Source organism: Myotis lucifugus, unplaced genomic scaffold (genome assembly GCF_000147115.1).
Source record: "Myotis lucifugus unplaced genomic scaffold, Myoluc2.0 scaffold_78, whole genome shotgun sequence".
In the NCBI taxonomy this organism is placed as follows: Eukaryota; Metazoa; Chordata; class Mammalia; order Chiroptera; family Vespertilionidae; genus Myotis; species Myotis lucifugus.
The window spans coordinates 2097019-2110890 of NW_005871126.1; the positions used below are offsets into that span (position 1 = coordinate 2097019).

Sequence of the window (13872 nt, forward strand, 5' to 3'; positions counted from 1 at the left end):
TGGGTATACCCACCCATGCAGTATCTGTCCCAGTAGGAAACAATTCTAAAGGAAGAGCTATTGTCCCTTCCCTTGTGTTCCTTTAAGACCGTTAACAGCCCATGTTGGGGAGTTCCATGCAAGAACTATTCATCAGGAGCTATTTGCATTTGAGATGTGGAGTTATGTCTGAGTAATGAACCCATTTGAAAGCTTTTAAGATCTTGCTTAGATGACTCCGGGAGGCAGGTAAAAGCAGCAGTGCCCATGCGTATTGGGTAGGGATCTCCTAATTCTGGTTATTTGGATCTTTTTTCATTTGGAAAGGGTTGAGCTGAATTTTTGCAGATAAGCGCATTCCATCTGCAAATAGATTTTTTTCACATGTTCAATAAGAAATAAACATTATTCCTACGACTCCTTTTAGTACTTCACATAGCCATACTGATAGCAGCTAAGCTTTAAATTTTATCTCTATTGAGAATTAGCATAAACTATTTGTAATTAAGCTTCAAGAGTTGTTTTTGCATTCCTAGTTGAATAAAAAACAAAATTAAAAGTGAAAAGGAGGGGGAAATCAATTTGAGTTAATATTTTTTTAAAATATATTTTATTGATATTTTACAGAGAGGAAGGGAGAGAGATAGTCAGAAACATCGATGAGAGAGAAACATCGATCAGCCGCCTCCTGCACATCTCCCACTGGGGATGTGCCCGCAACCCAGGTACATGCCCTTGACCGGAATCGAACCCAGGACCCTTCAGTCCGCAGGCCGACGCTCTATCCACCAAGCCAAACCGGTTTCGGCAATTTGAGTTAATATTACTAATGCATACTATATCACAGGAAGTAATATCTCTATATATTATTGAAAGGGATTTATTAAAAGTCTTCCTTACTTGTTAATGTAATTCTGACCTCTGCTAGATCATATTTAGTAGGTGGGTATAGGTATGTAAAGACATACATTGTTGCATACTTTCAATTCCATCAAACCTGACCTTGAGTCACAAATCTGCAATTTAATAATTGTGTGGCCTTGGGTAAGTTATTTCATCTACCTGGACTTCAATTTTCTCAACCTATGGAAGTAGGTGTAAAAGCTGTTTATCTTATAGAATTGTGGTGAAAAATAAAAATGAAACAATTTATCTAAAATTTTAGCACAGTCCCTAGCACACAGTAAACAGTGCATGTTCATTAATATAATATTTTATAATTAAAATTGTAATAAAATGAACTTTTAAACTATAATTATTCTTGTAAATATACGTAAACATTTTGAGAGAATGACAATTATATATAATAAGCATTAGAAACCTTTGTAGTAATACACCCCTACATAAAAATATTCAAAACTAGATAATTAACCTCAGATTCAAAATATGTAATGAGTTTTTGCATAACTTTTTAGTTCACACTTGAATTCTATCATGGTCTAACGTAGAAACGGAAGATATATCCATTAAATTACCTATAAGCTGTTAAGTACATACCAGACCAGTTTGACTAACTTGGTCATTCGTGCCAGAAAAAAGTACATCTATTGCCCAGCGTTTGGACCTTTGGGTGCACAGTTTCTTGGAGGACAGAACCCCTAACACCTCCATCCTGGTGGAATCTCACCTCTTGAGCCAAAGTTCACAAATCAAACACATGATTATGTACTTCTGGGTTTGGGCCAACATTTTTACTTTAGATGTTCTTGTGCTCAGGTGTGTCTTTTTGGGCTCCTCGGCAGCTGTGCAAATCGGAACCCTAACCTTCTTTTCCCCGTAGGGTCTCGCTGGAAAGCTATGACAAACCTAGAGAAACAGCCATATTATGAGGAGCAAGCGCGTCTCAGCAAGCAGCACCTGGAGAAGTACCCCGACTATAAATACAAGCCCAGGCCGAAGCGCACCTGCCTCGTGGACGGCAAAAAGCTGCGCATCGGGGAATACAAGGCGATCATGCGGAACCGGCGGCAGGAGATGCGGCAATACTTCAACGTTGGGTATGGACCGTTCTGTGGTGTTTTTCTAGAAAACACTCCTGTTCTATTGAATGGGATGGGAGACATACTTGTTTAGTTGGCGAAGGGGGATGTTGGAAAAGAACCTGAACACTGTCTTTTCAGAGAGTAAATCCTCCCCCACATGATCCTGGAAGAGAATCCATCCCTGTCAATTCACTTCGAGCTCCTGGAACAATGGTTCTAACATGAGCTTTGTAAACGGCTGATTTGAAAATCTAATATCTGAAAGTAAATGATTTTGAAGTTTGCTCTTCAAAACTCAGAAGTATTACTGGTTCTTTTCCTCGTTGGTTTACATTACTTCCAAGGCCTCGCAGAGATAAATGACATGACAACTAACAATTTTGTTGAGAGAATACAACCTAAAAATGATTTGAAAAGAAAGAAACACTGGTTTCTGGGTTTAGAGAGGTTTCTAGGTGATCAAGGCACATACGTGGTCTATGTAGGGCACACAAATTAGGGACTCTATTTAGGGCACAACAAGGTGTAAATGAGAAAGGTCTCTTCTGAATTAAGAATGCAGCTCTCGCCTGGTCTGTGTGGCTCAGTTGGTTGAGCGTCCTCCCATGCACCAGGAGGTCGCTGGTTCAATTCCTGGTCAGGGCACATACCCAGGTTTCTGGCTTCATCCTCAGTAGTCCTCAGTAGGGGGTGTGTAGAAGGCAGCCAGTTGATGTTTCTCTCTCATTGATGTTTTGCTCTCTCCCTCTCCCTTTCTCTGAAATCAGTATATATGAAGAATGCAGCTTTCATAACCCAGGGACACAGACAATAATGTGGTGAAGGCCTGGAGGAGGGCGAGGCAAAGGGGGAGGAAACCGGGGACATCTGTAATAGAGTCAACAATTTTTAAAAAATATTTTTTATTGGTTTCAGAAAGGAAGGGAGAGGGAGAGAAAGAGAGAGAAATATCAATGATGAGAGAGAATCATTGATTGGCTGCCTCCTGCATGCCCCCCACTGGGGATCAAGCCCACAACCCAGGTGTGTGCCCTGACCGGGAATCAAACTGTGACCTCCTGGTTCATAGGTTGATGCTCAACCACTGAGCCACACCAGCCGGGCTAGAGTCAACAATTTTTTAAAAAGCAGCTCTTGGGATGTTTTATCTTTTCCTACAGCAATGCTGTTGAGCACCCCATAATATGCTACCTGTAACTGCATCACTTCTGCAGAATTTTCTCAAAAAACACAGAAATAAAGTTGCTCATATTTAGAACAGAAATAAGTAAGACCCCAAGAGCTTTTTAGAATAAATACTGTAATGAAAATGGTCAGAGGATACCTTAGAAAAAACCTTTTCAAATATGCCCCACCCCCTCCTTTCCTTTGAAAGGATCATCATGCTCTGTCTGGGTTCTATGGTTTATACACCAGTGCATGGCTCTTTGCAAAGCTCAGATGAAACCCAACACTTCTTGGAGAAGTAGTGAACAAATAAACATATGAATGAATGAAAGAACGCATGAACACCATTTATTAATCCCTTTCTACCAGGACTAGCCCATAATTTGTGGCTCCCAATGCAAAATGAAAATACAAGGTCCCTGTTTAAAAAAAAATTATTAAGAATTCTTACCATTTGCAACAGCATGGATGGAACTGGAGAGCATTATGCTAAGTGAAATAAGCCAGTCAGAGAAAGATAAATATCACATGATCTCACTCATTTATGGAATATAATGAACAACATAAACTGATGAACAAAAATAGCACGAGAGTCATAGAAGCATAGAACAGACTGTCCAACCTATGAGGGAAGGCAGTGGGGTGAGGGGGTAAGAGATCAACCAAAAGACTTGTATGCATGCATATTGAGCATAATCAATGAACACAGACTGCGGGGGGTGAGGGCCGTGGGGGGATGGGTGGGCATGTCTGGGGGGTGGAGGCAGCCGGGGAATGGTCAATGGGGAAAAAAGGAGACTTATGTAATACTTTAAACAATAAAGAATTTAAGTTAAAAAATTATTAAGAATTTTAAGACTGTGACAACAGACCTTTAAGACAAGGGTAGAATCTTTCTAAGCCCTGAGGCCTGTGTAGCTTCGGAGATTGTCCTCCCATAAGACCGGCCCTGTTTCTTACCCCCACCTAAATCTATGTCAGGGACTAGGTGGAATGTGATATTATTCAGTTCTGGTGAGTTCTGGGCAATCGATTACTTTCAGAGCTCTAACACTTTAGGATCTTTCCATTAAAATTGAATTGTAATTATTTTTTTAAATGTTTCTGCATGCTGCAATGAAGAAGAAATGAACTAGGGGTCAAGAATTTGGGTTCTTTTGCTTAATCTTTCTGCTTCTTAATTTTTTCATAAATTAGAATAGTAACAAAACAGAATTTATCTTAAAAATCCAATGGGTAACACATATGTCTTGTAATCTATAAAGCACTACATGGAAGTAAGGCATTAGAATCAAAGTAGGATGCAACTTTTAGATGTTGGGCAATAGGAAGAAATCACTGCCTTAGCATTGGACAAACTGAGCAAATTAATGATATAGCAAGGCCTGCATGTAACTACTCACTCACCACGGTCTCTTTGGGGGCATTTCTCTCTGACAGGCAACAAGCACAGATCCCCATCGCTACTGCTGGTGTTGTGTACCCTGGAGCCATCACCATGGCTGGGATGCCCTCCCCTCACCTGCCCTCCGAGCACTCAAGCGTGTCTAGCAGCCCCGAGCCTGGGATGCCCGTCATCCAGAGCACTTACGGCGTGAAAGGAGAGGAGCCACATATCAAAGAGGAGATACAGGCTGAGGACATCAACGGAGAAATTTATGATGAATACGATGAGGAAGAGGATGACCCAGATGTAGATTATGGGAGTGACAGTGAAAACCATATCGCAGGACAAGCCAACTGATAAGGGTCAAAAGATTGCCGTGACCTTAGGACTTAAAGAAGCCCTAGCTGGTTCATCCTTACCAGTGGCCAAGCACATTAACTTTCTCATACACTGACTGTTACTTTAACTGTTAGTCTTAAATAGTTGGGACATCAGCTGACTAATAGACCTCAGCCTCAAAAGGCTTGGAAAGGAAAAAAATATATACAACAAGCAAACAATATCAACAACAAGAGATTGAAATAAGCTATGGGTAAAATAATGCCAGTAATTCAGCTGCTACATCCAAGCACTGAAGTCTTACCCGTCAACTTTTTTTTTTTTTAATAAACTTTATGGCTGTTTGTTCTACAATGTTCTAGAAATTCTCACTCAGGTACACAGTGCCAACAAGTGGCTTGTGAATGTGTTTTGTTGTTTTTGTGCTACAATTTTTAAAAAGAAATAAGTTTTGTTTTGTTTTGGGGGTTTTCTGGGGGGGGGGGGGGTTCCTTTCCTCCTTCCTTTTCTGTTTATTTTTTTCTTTTATTTCCATTTTTTTTTTTTGTAATGCACCTGACAGAAAAAAAAGAAAGATGAATTTCTCTTTACTTCTTTCCACCTTCTCCATCTCTATATTTTAAAGATGGAAGTCTGTGCATGGGGGGGAAGAGGGAAAAAGAGCCTGTTTTTAACTTCCTTGCTATCCATCACAAAATAAGCAATTATGTATTTTCTTTAGAGGACTTTATTGCACACCACACTACATCTTTGAGCAAGTGCCAAATTTGTACTGACGTGTTGACCCAGTTCATTTCTTTCCTTTTCGTTTTCCTGTTCCTTCTTAAGTTAGGACAGTGTTATATCTTAGACAATCCCTTGAAAAACCTAAAATACCAGCAGCTGGTGAGATTTGACTTTTTTTTTAATGGAAACTGTAGGTGCTGTTCTCAGGTGAAAAGAGAGAGAGAGAGAGAGAGAGAGAGAGAGAGAGAGAGAGAGAGAGAAGAAATTTAGAGAAAAATATTTTCTGATCTTGGATTTTTGTGTGTATGTATGTGTGTGATTATGGTACTAATAGGAATAACGTTGGACCATTGTGAGTTAAACCCACACCTGGGGATGAAATCCCACATCCTCCTAAGTGACTGGTCTGGAAGCAACCTTGACCTTGACTTTGCACTTCAAATGACAACTTAACCAATATAGGGCTCAGAAATTATATTTTTAAATGTCTAATATAATGACTATTGGATGAATCAGGTGGCCCTGTGTAATAGACGTGTGCATGTATAATATGGAAGCTACTAGCAAACTGCTCCCAGAAGTTCCTTCTCCCTGGTCAGTTGGTTTCACTAATGTTTGCTACTTAACGATTTCTGTTTGTTTTTCTGTTGATAACATCAAACAAAAACAATTGTTGTTTTCCTTGAATACATTTGCCCATGTTCCAGAAATAGAGAATTAGCTTCTTTCTTCAAAATTCCATCCTCTCTTGTTGAGGAAATGGAACTGATGATTTTTTATAAGGTATCTTTCATCTCTCCAAGACACGAGGTGGAGGCCATTTGCATTTCAGAATTGTGGGCCACGCGCATCTCATGCAAAAAGCAGGATTTTATTAAAAGTCATCGCAGCCCAACACCATGGAGCCTGGCTGAACCCGGGGACCCTTGCCACTGTGCTTCCCTGGCTGTCAGAGGAAGCCACTGGAGTCCAAGTTTAGGTTCCAGGGAAGTGTGTGCATAGAGCAACAATGGATGGTGACGGGACTACTTGTTTCAGTTTTGCCAGCCAAATGCTAAGGCAGTGTGGGCCTTGTGCAAATAAATGCAAACTCATTGAAAGTCAGTTGCCATTATTTGTGCGGAAGCATCAAACAGTAAATACTCCAACCAGTAGTTTGGAAGTGCTGTGATTTTAACTCCAGTCATCACCTTCCTGTCCCACCCCCCCCCCCAACCCGACCTTACAATTTGATTTTTACATATAACTAAGAAAAGAAGTCCTTTTTATTTTTCTCTCTCTCAAAAGACTTGCTCTGGGGTTTTGCTTGGAGGGGCCGATCATATCCTGCATGTCAGAGATTTTGTTTTGTTTGTTTTTCTGTTTGTTTTTGATGACTGTATTTTCATTTGAACTGCCTCTTTTTGCTAGTGTTGTAATAATGATGATGATGATGATAAAAATAATAATAATAGTAATAATAATAATAATAATGGTCAGCTGTTCCCAGATTAGTAAGTTATGTATAATTTATTTCTCCCTTTCTATTTTATTCTGCTCTGATTGGGAAGTGCAGCCAATAAGCTGTTAGATATTTAAAATGAATTTTCACACACACACACACACACACACATGCACACACATTTACCCAGATAATTTTACTGCTCCTTACATAAGTTTTCTCCTTTAAAAAAAAATCTGGCCCCAATAATGTCAAGTTCTGGTGTTTAATACAAAGGAGTGAATTAATAGGAAGGTCACATTCAATCTTAATTAACTTATGCTCTCATCAGTCATTTTGGTTATTTAATTGCCACAGTCATCTAGAGCCAATTTTTTTGTTTGTTTGTTTCATTTTGTTTTCAAGCACTCTGGATAAGAAAAAATAGACACTTGTTTTTATATCGTTCTTATGTACAATGTGAAAACAGATTTTAAAAAATTTGTTCTCTGTCTTCATTAAGAAATTCTCTCTGATTTATGTGGGTTCACGTCTCACATTTGCTGGATACTTATTTTACCCCATGTTCTACAAGTACTTGGTTTTCATTTCATGACTTCGGGCTACAAGAATACTTTGTTTTAGCTCCAGGTAGATGCCACTTGATGGCATGCAAGGCTGAAACCAATTCTAACACACATTACCAGTGAATTGACAAAACACTTCTGTTTGGTCTTTTGACGTTTGTTTTTCATTTTGTTTTATTTAAAAGGGAAAAGAAAATTGTTAATGGTGACCTTTAACTGCTGAAATTCAGTTAACTTTATTTAGTTACATTTATGTCACGGAGACTAAACTGTGCGTGACTGAAACAAAAGCAAGTTCACGGCCCTGCATTATGTTCTCTTGTTCTAACTCACTGGTGTGACCATTTCTTTGCCTTAGTTTTCCCCAAAAGAAAAAAAAATTACATTAATGTTTAAAGTGCTTTGAAGTCATTTGATAAAGGTGCTATGAATAGCAACATACTGTGTTAACACATTGCCTTTCTGGCATTTGATTGGTTTATAAATTTTTTAAAGGATCTTAAAACCTTGTATTCTTTTTCTGTGCCCCATGTTGACCAAAAGGATAAGGTAGAGGAAATAAAAGTAAGATTAAACTAAAATGAACATAATCTCCCTCCTCTCTCCTTTCTTTCCCTTCCTCCCCATTTACTTTCTCTCTCTCTCTCTCTCTCTCTCTCTCTCTCTCTCTCTCTCACACACACACACACACACACACACACACTTACCCCAGTACAGAGTAATCCTGCCAGAATTCTGTTGTGGTTGTAATCAGTTCCTCTGAAAATAGTCATGTTTTAATATGGATCTAAAAGAACATTACTGAGGAAAAATAAGTTAAAGTTGCTCATTTACAAGTTGCTAACAATTTGGCTACTTACTACAATTGGATAAAATACAAAAGTACTCTTCAGTACACTTATACCTAAATTAGTTGAGTCAGTTTTTAGCATTTATTTGGCAACTGCAGTTAAGAGGTAACCATGTATAAAATCCCTCCCAAAGAACATAATCATTGAAACCAAATCCTCTTATAAGGAACAAATATAAGAGTCTTCTTTGATGAAATTATTTCCTAGATTTGATTTCTGGAGTAAACTTTTACCTTAATTCGTTTAAAGATCATTATCTTTAAGTATTTCACGGTCCCATTTCAGATATTTTCTTAGGCCAGAAGTTGTTACTGTTCCAGAAGAAATCTCTTAGATCACTTTTAAACGTCAGAGATAATTACATTTTCAATCATTCTAATAGGTAAATTATTGAATTGTAATAAACAGCTGTATATTTACAAACAGGTTTATAAGATATTTGTTTATCAAGTGAATAGTAAAATAAAAACTATGGGGTCTGCAAGGAAAAATATGAAGCCCACTAAAAGTGGTTCAGATATCTCTTTGTCTTATAGGGTGTAGGTTTTCGTTTAGACAGGCTTTTACAATATTTAATTTTAAATTTTCTTATAACTCTCAGTTTCCCAGGTTGAAGATGATGTTGTGTTGAGTTTTCTACTGATTGATTCCTGTCCTCCCCAGTGTTTCTGTCACTGGTTCACTATAACAGTATTTATATAGCTCCACTGGCTCTAAAGCTCTTAGTCCTTCTAACATTTTGGATTTTATGAGTAAAAATTGTTTTTAAAAGTAGAAAAGAGACAATCAAATGCCTGGAGCTTAAAACAAAGTATGTGCAACCTACCATCTCACTTGAAATTTAATAAAATAAATAATTATGTAAATATAACATAGAGTTATAGATTTATATTTTGTTCATAACACATAGTGTAATATAAGTTGTATATTTTCATGTTTTTGGTTTTATGTTATCATTCATGCCACAATAAAAATAAAACAGGAGTTTATGTACTCTTAAAAAAAAAAGATGTGGGTTGCCACCAACCTGTTTTTGTTTTTGTTTTTTTGTTTTTGCATTCTCTTTTTTCAGTATTACTGCCATGCAAGGCACCAATAAAAACAGCAAATGTGTTCTTTACTTATTATACTGTGTTTCTTTTCACAATTATTATTATGAAGGGGTAATCAGTTTTATTATGAAAAGAGAAAAAGTATCAAAAATAATTTTGTTTTCAATATAAATAACCCCACTTCCTAAAGTTGACTTTGAACTGAAAACTAGGAGTTTACTTCTTAAAGGTGGACATTCTGAAAAAGATAGGCCGACCTTGTTATAATGCATCTATCTCATCAGACAGGATATAGCTTCACTATAATGTCAAAAGTTACTTCATACACATATATAAAATTGAGTCTAATACACTTAGAAATCCTACAGCTGGAAGCACTCTTATTGTTGTTTTCCAAAGCTTGACACTATTATTGATGAGGTTTTCTACACTTCAGGGTTATCTTTCAGCCTGTTATTTGTATAGAAAAAAAAATCTAAATTTCAGATTATGAAATTACTAAGAAGTATAATTTTCAACTTGCTGTTATCTAATTTAGAATAACACTTCATCTAAATAAGTGGTTCTCAACCTTCTGGGCCTTTAAATACCCTCATGTTGTGACCCAACCATAAAATTATTTTCGTTGCTACTTCATAACTGTAATGTTGCTACTGTTATGAATCGTAATGTAAATATCTGATATGCAGGATGGTCTTAGGCGACCTCTGTGAAAGGGTCATTCGACCACCAAAGGGGTTATGACCCACAGGTTGAGAACCACTGATCTAAATTTTTTAACACTCTGACATTGGCCTCTGGATTCTACCTTCAACTTTTTAGCAAATGTTAAACACAAAAAGTCTCCTTTCCTTCCAATGGCAGCTTTCTGCTTATCTCTTCCACCATAGTTATTTTTTTCTACCTTGATAGATCTATGTGTAATAACTTCCTATATGGCTTTTAGTTCAGTTTGTTGGTGGTGGTGGTTTTTTGGTAAGTATGGCTGGGTCAGATAACAGCTGGTGCAAATGAACATAAAGCATATAAAGAGGATATAGTCTACTAACACTTTGCCCATTCTATACCTCAGAAGCATTTTACAAAGTATGGTCCATGGACCACCTGATTCGGAAGTAACTGTTAGAAATGTAAATTCCTAGATCCATCTACAGATGTAGTTGATCAGAATATCTAGGGATAGAGACAAAGCTGTTGCTCTTCAGCAGCTCCAAATAATTACTCTGCAAGCTCTGGTGTTTCAAGACAACCAGGAGGTGGGTCTATTTTACTCTTCCATCTATCTACCTTTCCTCAAGTCACATTCTGCAGATCCTATTGCCTGCCATACTTTAAGCTTAGGGCTCTGTGCAAACCTCGAAATTTAGGGTCAGTGAGGAGGCAAGAGTTTGAGATTGGAAAAAGCTCTCACTATGCCTCTTCATGGGTTGTTTTTGAGGGCATTTGATGCAGCAGGACCATCCTCATATGTTACCCTTGTTTCTCTGCTTCTCATGTCATTTATTGTGGCAAAGCAGTAGGCTTCAGAGACTCCAGGTGAATGGAACACTGAAAATATAACTGAAACACTCAAACTACACCCACTGAATGTTTGTGGGGAAAAATTGAGGTTCTTTTGAAAGGAAAAAATCCACTGTAGAAGTTGAGAAATAAACATTCCATGTAGCATTTATAATAGACCTCCTATGGCTGCATTGGTCATGGTCTCATCTTGTTTCTTTAAGAAAGAGCATCATGAGGATATGCTAAGACATACTGATGGGGAAAATCTTGTCTGATTATGAAACTTGGCTCATTCAAGGTGCAAAGTCCCAACCACTGCCCATTCTCTCCCATCAAATAAAGCTCACTTAGTTTTGTCCTGTGAAACACCAGTTTAGAAACACTTTCTTGGCCTTAATGGTTTTTAGCTTCTTATGGAATATTTAGGACTAGCACGCAACAATAGATTGTTTTTACTGCCAGTGCCTTGAACAACTAAACAGATACTGGCAGTAGTGAAACCCCTATTTATCTCAATTTTGCCCATTTTAGATATTGGTGTTTGAGGAAGTTCATGTCTTTGTTTTGTTTTTAATCAGGATACTGTCATTCTTAACAAATTTTAAAGCCCAGAAGTCATCCCTATTTATACTTGACATTATCATTGAAACCTCAATTATAACAATGGAGGTGAAGGTAAGCATGAATTGGTTCAATGTCTGAGTTAAAAATATTTATGAAAAAAATCCAATTTATTTTTCTTGAGTTTTTAAAGCAACCTAAAAGCTAGCTGAGACCTGTTTTATAAGTAAGCATTGTAATTAGTATGTAAAGTGTATGCAATAGTATTAATACAAGTTCTTTAAAAATAGTTATGTTTTCTTAAACAGGCTAAACATCTGTCCTACAATTTGTTCTACCAATTTGCTTAGTAAACTACTTATACCACCAGGAATGAAGCAGTTCAACTCTGATCACAATCTATCATCATTTTTTAATTAGTCAAATGCACATACACGTGATTTTACTCCCCCTATTACTAGCATGTCCTAAACATGCAAGTAAATATGGAATGGAATGGTACTTAGTTGCTACTCAAAATATAACCAAGAGGATGAAAGTTGTTTTATCATTGATATTGATGTCTCTACTGATTTAATTTAAAAAGGAAAAAAAAATATTAGCAGAACAATTGTAGGAGTTCAGTAGGCCTGAGTAAACCTCATCATTTTGTATATTGCCTGTTCAATTTAGTATAAAATTTCAGAGTCTGAAAAGCAATCTTAATTACATGCAAACTGTAAAATATATTTGAAATAAAGGCTTTTGTTTATAAAAATCACTGTTGTGATAACTTTTTAATAAATTCATGTTGTAGAAAATTGGAGAAACCATAGAACATATTTAGATAATTACTTACACAGATGACTGACTTTATTCAACTTGCTCCAACATTGGCCCTTGGTAAGCATTCATTTTGCCTTGTATTCCAAATCTACAATTGACTAGAGAACAAGTTTACAAATTGTGGTTGCATGATCTTAAGTTTGATTCAGGACTACAGTCATTATTAGTAGGCCTCAAATAATTACTCAAATTGTCCTTTTTATTTTGAAATGATCCTTCAAGCAACATTGTCTTCTGTACAAATGGAATTAACAATCTGCTTTCTTATGGGCATAGTTTATGTGACATCTGGAAAATAGAGTAAAATTGCCATTAATATAACATTTGGGCACAAATTGCTGACTTTTAGAAATTAAAGAAAAAATTTAGGTTGTCCTCTTTAAAGCAATATTAAATTCCCACTGATTCCACAGATATATAAGCTTTGATATTATAGCATATTATGTCACCTATATCTTAGACCCTTGTTTTTAATATTCTCTGATAGAGATTTATCTTTGTCCTCTATTGTTAAAGTAAAAATTAAAAGGTCACTTAATGGTTCAGATACTTCAAGATTACCAAGGATTATGTTGGCAAACTTGAAGAAAGTTTTATCAATTTTACTTTTCAGGTAAATGTTAAAGACACAAAACTTGAGGTTGTATCAGGGAAAAAATATTTAGACATTTTAATAAATGAAAAATGCAAGTCAGGGAAAATGAATGATAAGAAAAGACTCTTAGGAGGTTGTATAGTTTGTGTTGTCTTAATGATTCAATATTTGGCACATATTGAAAGAATGATGCTGCCTTGGTCCTGCTGACCATAAAAACCCCAGCTCTTGTCAAAGTTGATGAATCTTGGGCTTCCTATTTCAACATATTGGCTTTATGTAAGTTCATAGGCTCTTTTGCCCATTTTCAAAATTTGGTATGGCTTACAATAAATGCACAAGTATACGAATGTCATCACAATTAGCACATAGCAAACAAAGAGACAAAAGGTAGAGTAAGAAATAAAAAGGAATATACACATACACATTCACTCACATACTATACTGACATATATGCACACACATGCGTACATGCATGCAATTCATTTTTACTTCTTTTATATCTCTACCTTTACAAGAAGGGTGGTGTGTGTGTGTGTGTGTGTGTGTGTGTGTGTGCGTGTGTGTGTACACACTGAGAAGGACACTTCAATCACTAAAACCACAGTTCTTATTTTCAAAGCAATCAGGGCAAAAAAAAATAACGGGATTAGAGAATTTTCATTGCTTAATTGAAGGAAGCAACAAATTTATAATGAGAAATAAACCTTCATTGCCCTAAATTCTCAGATGGATTTCACACATAAGGGATAAGAAACAATGCAAATATCCACCTTTTTTTCTGTAAGCAGATTTACAAAACTTGTTGATCTGTTTCATATATAGTTACTCCATCAGTCCTTGAGCAGAGCTTTATAAAGACAACTTGCAAGGGGTCAGAAAGAGAGATACTATACAT

The 13872-nt window shown here is 36.7% G+C and overlaps 1 protein-coding gene across 1 annotated transcript in view; it reads left to right on the plus strand.

Moving 5' to 3' along the window:
- Positions 1-5208, plus strand: part of SOX5 (SRY-box 5) — a 393207-nt gene extending 387999 nt beyond the window's left edge. Inside the window, exons 15-16 of the mRNA XM_006090652.3 lie at positions 1760-1976; positions 4569-5208. Coding sequence (XP_006090714.1) covers positions 1760-1976; positions 4569-4872 — 521 coding nt within the window. The 3' untranslated portion in view covers positions 4873-5208. The remainder of the gene's footprint in view (positions 1-1759; positions 1977-4568) is intronic.
- The last annotated feature ends 8664 nt before the right edge of the window (positions 5209-13872 follow it).